We start from the raw sequence: 10,926 nt of genomic DNA on the forward strand, positions 1-10,926 counted from the left end.
AAATGTGATCCTTGATCATTTTTTCAAGGGTTTTCCCAAGGATAGAGGTGAGACTAATTGGTATATAGTTACCCAGATCCTCCTTCCTCCCCTTCTTGAAAATAGGGACCAGACTGGCCCTTTTCCAGTCCTCTGGGACCTCACCTGAGCACCACAAGTGCTCAAACAGTCGTGCTAGTGGCTCTGTTACTTGAGAAATTCTGACTATAACCACTCATCTTTTATCACCTGCACTTTGTTTTCTGCTACAGATTTACTGGTTCAAAGATGGGAAGCAAATCTCTAAGAGAAGTGATCACTACAGAATTCAAAGAGAACCTGATGGGACCTGCTCTCTCCACACTGTAGCCTCCACCCTGGATGATGATGGGAATTACACTGTCATGGCTGCCAACCCACAGGTAAATGGTTTCAGCTGTAAAACAAGCTTGCCTCTGCACATAAATTTTTAAAAACCAGCTCATCTGTCAGTTATGCAATATAATTAAAGATGAACTCATCTTAAAGGATGAAAAACTGAAACTACAGTAGGATGGGAACAGTCTATCTGCAAACTTAGGAAAAAATGCTGTTAAATGGATACAGTATCTGTGTGTGTTTTTCATTTGTCATTTTTCTGCTTTTAGCTGGCACCATCTCCATGTGTTCACTAAGGGTACATTGTGTTGATATTGTACAGGGCAAGATAGGCCTGGTTCCCAACATAAGTAACCCAGTACATCTGAGCTCTTGGTGATACTTCCGCTGATACCACTTCTTGACACAAGTAGTCTGACTGATAGTAATGGGACTATGAGAGCCTGCAGTACTATTCAGCATGAGTAATAGTTTTTTAATCAGGGCTAAAAATAACAGTAAAGCCAAAACATCATTTCATAAAAACAAACCATTATATTGTAGGTCAATAACTGGGAAGCATGATGTGTAGAAAAAAATCTTGTAGTATTCATTGTATGTTTTTCTGACATAGATAACGTATTATTGGCTTGTAGTAAGGTTTGTTCTTTATGTATGCAGTAGCTAATAGGCAGGAGGTATGGCATATAATAGAAACCTACTGCAGTAACACAGTGGACATTCTGCTTACAGAGTAACAAACTATGCACACTGGAAGTCAATCCACTTTTCCTACTGAAAACTAAAGAAAATGCTGCTTGTATAATTCTGTTCATGATAACCCATGAAGAAATAACTTAGTGAAATAATGGATTATTATATTCTGTAGCACAAAAACCTTGCCAAGACCAGAATCACAAATAGGCTTGCACTACAAAATAACAAATTCTATCATTAAGACATAACTTAATCCAAACAGGAGTGTTGTGCTCTGTTATGCACGTTGCTAGGCTACTTAGAATAACTCTTCCATTTTTGCATTGCTCTTTAGCTGTCATACCTCCTCATGTTGCAATACGTATACAAATGGTAGTTCTAAACTCGATCTTGATACTTCAAATCGTATTGGATAAAACTAGAAAATATAAATGTTATTTTCACCTTTTATAAATAGCACATTATCCAAATAATTCAAGGCCTTGAATAATCTTTGTAAGCTGGAAATATCTTTCATAGAATAAGCATTGTATTATAACTACCATATTTACCCATATATAAGATGGAATTTTTTCCCCAGTCAGCATGGGGGGGGAAGCTTCTCATCTTATATTTGCATACAGGAAAACCTCCTCATTAATACATTGTCTATCATTAAACTGCTGCCAAAAGTCGTATGTGCTCAGTAATGGAAACCAACTATCAAGTTGATTGAATGGAGCCTACACTGAGAATGCCTGTAAAATACATGGCCCATATTGGGAAAACATACTGTTGAGAACCTACCACAAGGTTACGTTAGTGAAGCCCACCTGAATAAGCTATGGTGCCCATTGCACTCAGTTCCCCTCAGCACCCACTCTTCATGGTGAACCACTACATCAAATACATTTTGACTTCCTCTTTCACTGTCACAGTTGAGCAGTGCCATTCTTTCCCATTTCCAATGATCCCTGTTTCTTCATCAGCCTTAACTATCTGGCAAACAACATCAAATGTCTATGTAGATGAGAAGTAATGTCACCCCTTCTCTCTGCCCATCGCATGTGATTGGTGTGGCCTTGCCCTCCATAAGAGGGCAGGACCAGACAGCCCCATGCCTCATCTGCATATATATTTTTGGAGGGTCCCAAGGCTCATGACAAGAACACCCATTGCCAGTCACAAGTAGGGACTTAATTAGCACATTGATTCTTTGTGGGGGGTATGTGAAGTACACACGCATACTGAGCAGTGCTGGGCCTTTGGGTCACCATTCCTTAAAACAATGTTGACTATGCTGGGGCCCAGCCCAGTGAACTGTGTGATAAATCATAAGCCTTTTGGCTTTGCAGTAATATCATGAACAGTTTGTATTGTGTATAAGTGGGTACAAATGTGCTGCTTAAAAATGTGTTTATGGAGTATCTCTGCTGAAACTTTCCAAAGTGTATTTCTCCAAAAAAAAGTAACATGCATCAATTCTGGATGAGCTAAGCTTGTAGGTGCCAACAGTAATTTGCACCAGGACTTCCTCCCAGCCACTGTTTTCCCTGCTGTAGCAGTGGGAAGAGAATGAATTCAAGACAAACCTCTGATAATTAGCTTCTCTACCTGGAAAATTATAAAAAATTCATCATTTTTCCATACATAGAATCTAATATTGGGGAGATAGTCTCTTAAATTCAGGGTTGTCTTCGATTTGAATGAATATGGAACTGTTTCAATAATAAATAGTGCCAATCCATAACATGTTTATTTGGAATAGAAAAGTAACACACTATTGCCATATATAGAAAGTTGGTCTTGATGTGTCTTGGCTTTAGTGTTTGGGACTTGATCTAAAACCCATTGAACTAAATGGAAAAATTCCCATTGACTGAGGCTCACATGGCTTTTTTGTTTGTTTGTTTGTTTGGAATCAGTCCCTAGATTAGATTTAAAAACTGATATAATACTGACTTCTTTAACATCTATTTTGCTAAGTATTAGCAAGAGACCATGAGATAACAGAGAAATTATCTGTTCTATCCCCATGGCAATCAAATTGCATTTACTAGTGCTAATTTTTTAATAAAGTGAATAGTTTCTGCTTTATTACCTCTTCTGGGAGTTGAGAAAATGGCTATATGAACTGATGAGAAAATGCTATGCTTGTACTTTCTTTGTTTTGGACAAGAACCAGAAGTATCCTCCTCTGGATCTCCTGGATGCAAACTTGGAAATATATTTTATTACACAACATAGAAAAGCATTTGAACAGTTCACCCTGCCCTTTATATTCCTCTCTTCTAGTATAATTCCCAAGTAAACATAATGATTAGCTTATTTCTACTATGCATTTAACAGCACAGCAGAGGCAAAGAACAGCAGTGAATTAATGTGCTAGCCCTTTCACACCAAAAAGCTGGATTCCAATCCTGTTAAGTCATCAATGAAAATGAGTTTGGCTTGTTCTCCTAAATGATAATGGAAGTCTGTCCATAGCTTGAAGCTACCACAAACTTAGGCAAAATTGACAGGTTCTCCATAGGAAAAGAATATTACCTGAGGTAATAACAACTGATGCTTTAAAATGAGAATCTTAAGTCAGAATTCTCATTTCTGGTGGATGGGCAAAATGGTACTCGTACAGGTAAAACAATCTTGCCAATGCTCGTAGCAGCTTCTTTCGTAAGCATCAAATTCATTGAAAAATTAAAGCAATGAAACAAATCCCCAGCTGAAATAACTGGATTTTGTTCACTGAAGTAAAGGAGCTTTACTAGTTTTTACCAGCTCAGGATGTGAACCAATACTGCAAAATTTACACATTTAAAGGGACTTTGCAGCTGGTCTTTGGAGGGAAGAAAGGAAGTATTCAGTCTTTACACATTTATAGACAGTAGTTACTGTTGTCTCAGCACTCATAATATAAAACCTAGGTATTTGGGTTGTATAGAAATTTGGGTTCACAGTAAAACCTAGCATATAACATCCTAACCAAGAAGCAGCCTTTGGTGAGCTCTTCAATAATTTGACGGTGCATATTTTATCCTTTTCAATTCTGCTTTACAAACATTGGTGACTAACCTCCTACTAATACCAGCAAGTCTGAGTATACACAGGTATGTATCCTTATCTTCTCCCTTCTAGTTTTTTTCTTTCCTCCTTTTATTTTTTCTCTCTCTTTCATGTCTTTGTAATGCCCTCTGCCCAGGCCACCTTCTACTGCTCCCTGTCAGTTCTTATTCCAGCTTGATCTTTCTTCGCAAGATCATGCCTTACTCTTTCTTCCTCTCCTAGTTTCATCAGTTGTCCAGTTTCTTTTTCTTACTACTGGTGCCTTCCATTCTAGATTCTTTCTAGTCCTTCACATTGCCCTTTCTGGATGCATTCTTGCATCTAAAGTCCAGTAAACTTAGTTTGAAACAAGTTAATGCATCACCTTCCAGCTAACGGTTAATGTATAAAGGTGCCTAAAATAGGGGTTTACAGGTTCCAGATGTTCTTAATGATCTATAACTCAAAAGGCTTTCACATAAGAAATAGTGTGCAGGCCATGGGCAGTAACTTATTTTAAGTATTTGTCTCATGACCTAAATGGGTCAGGGGATTGGTAACAGGATACAGAGACTTTCACCTCTACGTCTCCAATTATGATTATTGCCAAAATGTGCAGTAACTAGAAGTTCATTACCCTTTGAAAGTTATTTGTGACCTGTATGAAATTTTGTTGGTGAACTCAGGCCAGTTCCTAATGAATGGTTGCCCACATTACATCATATCTAGTAACTCTGATGCCTATATTAGAAGAGACATGACGGTGAATACCAAAGTTGAGGACTGAGGTATACTACATGATGGCACTACTGCTGCTCACATGGTAGTTTTTAAACAGATAAAAACGTCAGTCTCTAGGGTTGTTCATCCTACATTAACATGTGCATCATCTTCAACTTAGCTTCCTACATTAGCATCATCCAAAGTAGCATGGATGTTTCACAATTACCTAATGTATAACACATTTTGAAATTATTTTCATCAGTTTTATGTATAAAACTTTAAAAAGAACACTTCAAATTGCAGTATAAACTCCTTGCCCTCTACAGATACTTATTTCTGTTCTCATCTAAGTAATGGCTTGTTGAAGGAAATAGTTATTTGCACCAGAAATATGTTTCCTTCATTTTTTTTAAAAATATTTTGTTAAAGAAATTGAACAAACATTTTCAATTTGTTTTGATTTGAATCTACTGCTTGGCTGATTTGTTTTAGTTCTGCTTTTCTCCTTTTTTGCCATTTTCCCATTTGAAAATAGTGAGAAAAAAGAGGAATAGAAGGGAGAGGAACTGAACTGTTAATGGAACTGAAAAATCTTGACTTGTTTTGTTTGAAAGAATCGATGGGAAAAAATAGTTCGGCAAAAATGTTCCATTTTGTTCATGGAAAATACCAGGTTTTTAGGCACACTTAGGTTAGACCCAAAAGTGTAAATATTTCAGAATTAAAACAGGGAAGATGACTTTAAGAAATAGTATATCCTTCATTGTGCAAGAAAACAGCTGATTTCTATACAATTTAATAGCACCAACAATGTTTTGTATCTCTACCAGGGGCAGAAACCAGATCCTATTCATAAACATAGACAAATTTTTGGAGATACAAAGCTTAAAAGAGCCATTATGATAATCTACATAATTTTGATTCACTGAGGAGAGGTTTGTAATCTAGCAATCTCTGATCCATACTTTGTGGTTCAGATCCATCTAAGCAATTTGCTTCTCTAAAATAGCTTTGTTTTGCTGCTTCACGTTGTATACCTGCTGACTTCTGACTATACCTCTCTACGGCTTTGTTCTGACTATACCTCACCGCAGCTCTAGAGTTACAGGCAGCACAACTTTTTTATGGAATTTACAGACAAGTGTTTTTATCCTGGTTACTTACAGTGTGTCCATAAATTTACAGACAGTTAGCAATATTGGTGGGACTTCTGACTATACCTCTCTACGGCTTTGTTCTGACTATACCTCACCGCAGCTCTAGAGTTACAGGCAGCACAACTTTTTTATGGAATTTACAGACAAGTGTTTTTATCCTGGTTACTTACAGTGTGTCCATAAATTTACAGACAGTTAGCAATATTGGTGGGACTTCTGACTATACCTCTCTACGGCTTTGTTCTGACTATACCTCACTGCAGCTCTAAAGATAGAAACTTGCTCCTTGTTTAGATTAAACCAATTTCTATTGAAAGTAGGTTTTGCTGGGTAGTTCAGGCACTTAAGAAAACAAAACAAGCCTTTGAGACTTGGAGTCATAGAGAACCCTCTACTTAGTCTGACCCCCTACTTGAGGCAGGATCATCCCTAGCCAAGCCATCCTACACAAATCCATTGTCTAACCTCTTAGCAAATTACACAGTCAACCCTGACACAGCACAGGTATAATGCCCTAATTTGCCATAGGTAAAGCATGGGGACCATTGCATCCAACATCCTACTGCTGCAAGAGTTATTAAAATACACTCAATAAATCCCAGGAAGACGACAGTGGCCCCCCACTACAGAGGAAGGCAAAAATCACCACAGTCCATACCAGTCTGACCATAGGGTAACATTTCTTCTGGACCCAAATATTGGGATCAGCCTGACCCTGAACAGAGAGGCAAGATGATCTAGCCAGAAACCTATGGGTTTAACTCCCAGCAGGAGAATTGGCACATCCCAGGCAGAATCCCTAGCCTTGGCTGCAGTCAATACCCAATGCCTCTGCAGAAGGCTTATATAAAAAAAAACCCCGACACATGTAACAGGGCAGGGAAATCCCATCCCAGCCCCATGTGGCAACCAGCAAAGACCAGAAGTGTGAGAAATACCTATAGTAGAAACTAGGCATAGCTACACATAGACCATCCCTGATCAGTGGCTGTCCAGCCTCTTTTTGAACACCTCCAGTGATGGAGAGTCCCTTGACAATTTCCCTTAGCAGTCTATTCTACTGCCTCACTGTTCTAACAGTGAAGAAGTTTTTTTCCTGATATCCAGTCTAGACCTGCTTCACTATAACTTCAAGCCATTGATCTACATCCTCCCTGTCTCCTCTCTGCAACAAGAGAAAAGGTGCTTTCCCTCTTCTTTATGATAGCCCTTCAAGTATCTGAAGACTGCTATCATGTCCCCTCTTAAGTGCCTTTTCTGAAAGCTGAACATGCCAATTTGTTTCAACTTCTCCTCATAAGACTTGTCTTCCAAGACCTTTATCATTTTTGCCACCTACATCTGGACCCTCTCTATCTTTTCCACATCGTTATTCAATTGAGTTAAAAGAGTTTTAGAATTACTGGTTTTTGCAAACAGAGCAAAACAGGACAAATCAGCAGCAAATCTTCCATACTTAGAGCGTGAAATTGTAGTCAGAAGAATAGAGCTGGCTTACGTTAGTAAAATTATACTTAGTATTGTTATTAGTGGGTCTGGCACAAGGCAGAAACATTTTTTCTATGATAATAATAAATTTAAGCAACAGAACAATAGAAAGTTAGGACTAGAAGGGAACGCAGATCATCTAATCTGTCCTCCTGCAGATGTTTATGACAATTATAGAGCTAGCTGCACCTCTGTCTGTCCCCTTTCTAGTCTTTTAAGTGCAGACTTAGGTGTCAGTTCTTGTATTTTTAGATGTCTTGAGGTTGATTGTCTTTGGCCTTGGGCTACATTATTAACTATGCTTACTCAACAATTTTGGTCAGTGTCTGGCACCTGCAGTTCTTCCCTTAAGAAATCTGTAACCAGTGGACTATACAGTCAGGAAACATCCTTCTTAAAACCCAAATATTCTTTATTTTGATGGTAGGAACTAAGTGCAAGGGAAAATAGGGAAAATAGTTTACATGTATTTGAGGATTTTATCTCTATCTTGCTTTAAGACTTACCATTCTCTGTAAATACTGTGGACAGACCTAACTTCTTCAGACACCACCCTGCCCAGCTGAGTACTGTGTGTCAGTACGGTTCCCCAAATAACTACTGCCTCTCCTTCAATACAAGATTCCTTTTAAACTCTTTTATAGTTCTTTTGTTTTGCAGTCTAGACTTCCCTTCTACTGCTCTTAGACCAGACCTTCCTGAGACGCACAGCCTTTGGGATGCTGTGCTCCTGCTCAGACCCCAGGGGTGCAGCTGTGCTCTGTCTGTGCTTTAATAATGAAACGAGCTTGTTTTCCAACCACAGAGCTTCAGTGAGCTCTATGCTTTTATGGAGCTGATTTTACTTCCTGAGTTACAGGCAGCACAACTTTTTTATGGAATTTACAGACAAGTGTTTTTATCCTGGTTACTTACAGTGTGTCCATAATTTTACGGACAGTTAGCAATATTGGTTGGGTTTAAGCACTGAAGTGGCTGACATGGCCCTGATATAGGAGCCTGTTGGCTAGATTTGCAACTTCCTCTGATACAAACATTTTTAAGGAGGCAAGTGGCTGTCCTAGCTTGGACACCTAGGTAGCCTGTGATCTATTTCCTGTCCCCACACCTACCAAAATAAGTGAAAAAGGACCCTCAGGTTTATCCAGTAGCCTGTAGGTTGGTAGAACATTCACCCGAGGTATGGGAGACCTGTTTTTAAGTTGCCCCTGCTCCAAGTCAGGTGGAATAACTGAGGTGCAGTATCTTCATGCCAGTGGCTTTACAAAAAGCCATCCAAAAGAAATTAAGGGCCTACAGTGTTAGGTGGCAGCTGGAAAAAGTTTTGAGGACTTCAGGTATCCCAGAAAAATTGGACTTGGATACCTACAGAGACAGATACACATTTCAGTGAGATGCTAACCCAACGGTCCTAACTATTCCATTCTATGGACAAATTGTTTGTTGTTCCAGCTGTGCTCCAAATATTACAGCAATCTTACCTTTTGAAAGAATAAACATTGAATACATAAGAATGAATAAGACCTTGTAATGTTTTCATGGAGACTTGGTTGTAACCAAAGTTGTTTCACTATGTTTAGAATTGGATTGGAAACTTAAAATATAAGGAAAACATTGTTGGCAGGCAATACCTTGACTAATGTTATTGGGAATTGACTTTTTGTGGAAGAAAAGATTGCATGAGATGGAGAATGAAAAACACTGGCAAGAGCAAGGGAATTTCAAGCTCCGGACATTGAATTAGATGTTTGTTTAGTGTTTTGGAAAAATCTATTCCATTAGAATTGTTTATTTTTAACCATATAATATCTTTATTATTATCTCCCAATGTTTGTAACAGGGCAGAATAAGCTGTACTGGAAGGCTGATGGTCCAAGCTGTCAATCAAAGAGGCCGCAGTCCTCGGACACCTCCTGGCCAGCCTCATGTCAGAAGGTACCATATAAGTGTATTACTGCAGCTGCTGTACATATTTGGTATAAGGATGCTGGCAGGGTTAAAAAGATTGGGAGGAAAGCACAAGTACTAATGCAAAAAGAAATCCCATCTTCTCGTGTGTCAGGAACTCCCTATGATCATTGGACCATCAGATGAACAAAAGACAAACTACTCAACTGCACTGTCTTTGGCCATGAATGAGCCTTACCTTCGTGTAGAGAAATACACCCTTTTCCCAGCACAAAAAGTGAGGTTGTGGCGGAAAAAAAAATATTGATTCTGCTACAATCTGTTAGCTGTTTTCAGCAGCAGCTTTGCCAGAGAGCAATGTTTTGTAGCACCATGTGTAACATCTGTTCAGTCTCACACAGAACAATGTGGATCCCAAGGTTCCTCAGCATCCTACTGCCCTCATCTCTCCTTTCCCCCTGCCAAGGGGTGGGGGGGGAGAGAGGAAGGGAGACAGAGAGAATGGCTGGGTCCCTGATAGCTATCCCAATTGTGAGCAGTCACAGAGCCCTGCATGGACCCTGGTGTCACGGCTCCTTAAACAGCCTCTGCTTTCTCTGGGAATTTTCTTACCCTAATCTTCACCCTCCCTTCCCATCTCCCTGCTCCATCTAGCAGCAGAGCTGGGGGAGCGGGCAGGCACAGGGTCGAGAGGGTTGTCGTGGGTTCCATAAACACAGGTATACAGTGAATGAGAACAACACTGACTGGCTAGCTACTGAACTGAGGGACCAGCTCCCAATTATCAACTCAGTTTCCTTAGAGGTCATCTTTAAATTATAACTTCTCTCACTACAGGAGTAGTATTAAAGTAATGGTGAGGGAATTCCCACTGCAAATACAAGAGCCCTGCCAAGAGGTGAGGCTCCAGCAGGAGCAGTAGTACTGCTGGGTTGTGGAGGTCAAGGGAACAGTTCTCCTTGCTCCTGCCATCCCTGCAGGCCAGGGGACTGTCCTTGTAAGGTGCTGCTTTTCAGCAGCTACAGCCTGCTTGTCAAGGGGAGAGGGCAGGCTATCAATTGTCAGGCTCCCCTGAGGGAGGTGGAGTGGGGGGGGGAGGGACCCAAGGAGCAGCTACTGCTAGCTAGCTAGAGACCTCACCTTTGAGCTAACTTTGTAGGTCTTCAGCTAAGGGCAGGAATGCCTATATACCCCCTTTCTCACCATGTTTTCCTAGTTCTGCAGATTTCCCAGAAATTTTCAGCTCTGCAATAGATACCTGTTCATAGCCTTAGTTTTATAACCCTTGTCCTCCCTTTTCTCCTTGTTTATCACATTAGAATCATAGAATCATGGAAAATTAAGGTTGTAAGAGGAGGTCATCTAGTCCAACCCCCTGCTCAAAGCAGGACCATCCCAAACTAGATCATCGCAGCCAAGGCTCTGTTTAGCTGGGTCTTAGTCAGTGTTGTTCTCATTCACTGTATACCTGTGTTTATGGAACCCAGCGATCACAACTTCCAAGGGAGGCGGTGCAGGCTCCTACCCTGGGAGTTTTTAAGAAGAGGTTAGATGAACACCTTGCTGGGGTTGTTTG

General features: G+C 40.0%; 1 protein-coding gene across 2 annotated transcripts in view; it reads left to right on the forward strand.

Moving 5' to 3' along the window:
- Nucleotides 1-10,926, forward strand: part of PALLD (palladin, cytoskeletal associated protein) — a 251,935-nt gene that overhangs the window by 219,676 nt on the left and 21,333 nt on the right. For both annotated transcript variants that reach the window (XM_019521758.1, XM_019521757.1), the window contains exons 13-14: nt 252-401; nt 9,283-9,377. In XM_019521758.1, the coding sequence (XP_019377303.1) occupies nt 252-401; nt 9,283-9,377 (245 nt within the window). The remainder of the gene's footprint in view (nt 1-251; nt 402-9,282; nt 9,378-10,926) is intronic.

This window comes from Gavialis gangeticus, unplaced genomic scaffold, assembly GCF_001723915.1.
Source record: "Gavialis gangeticus isolate Ggan-Ray unplaced genomic scaffold, GavGan_comp1, whole genome shotgun sequence".
In the NCBI taxonomy this organism is placed as follows: Eukaryota; Metazoa; Chordata; order Crocodylia; family Gavialidae; genus Gavialis; species Gavialis gangeticus.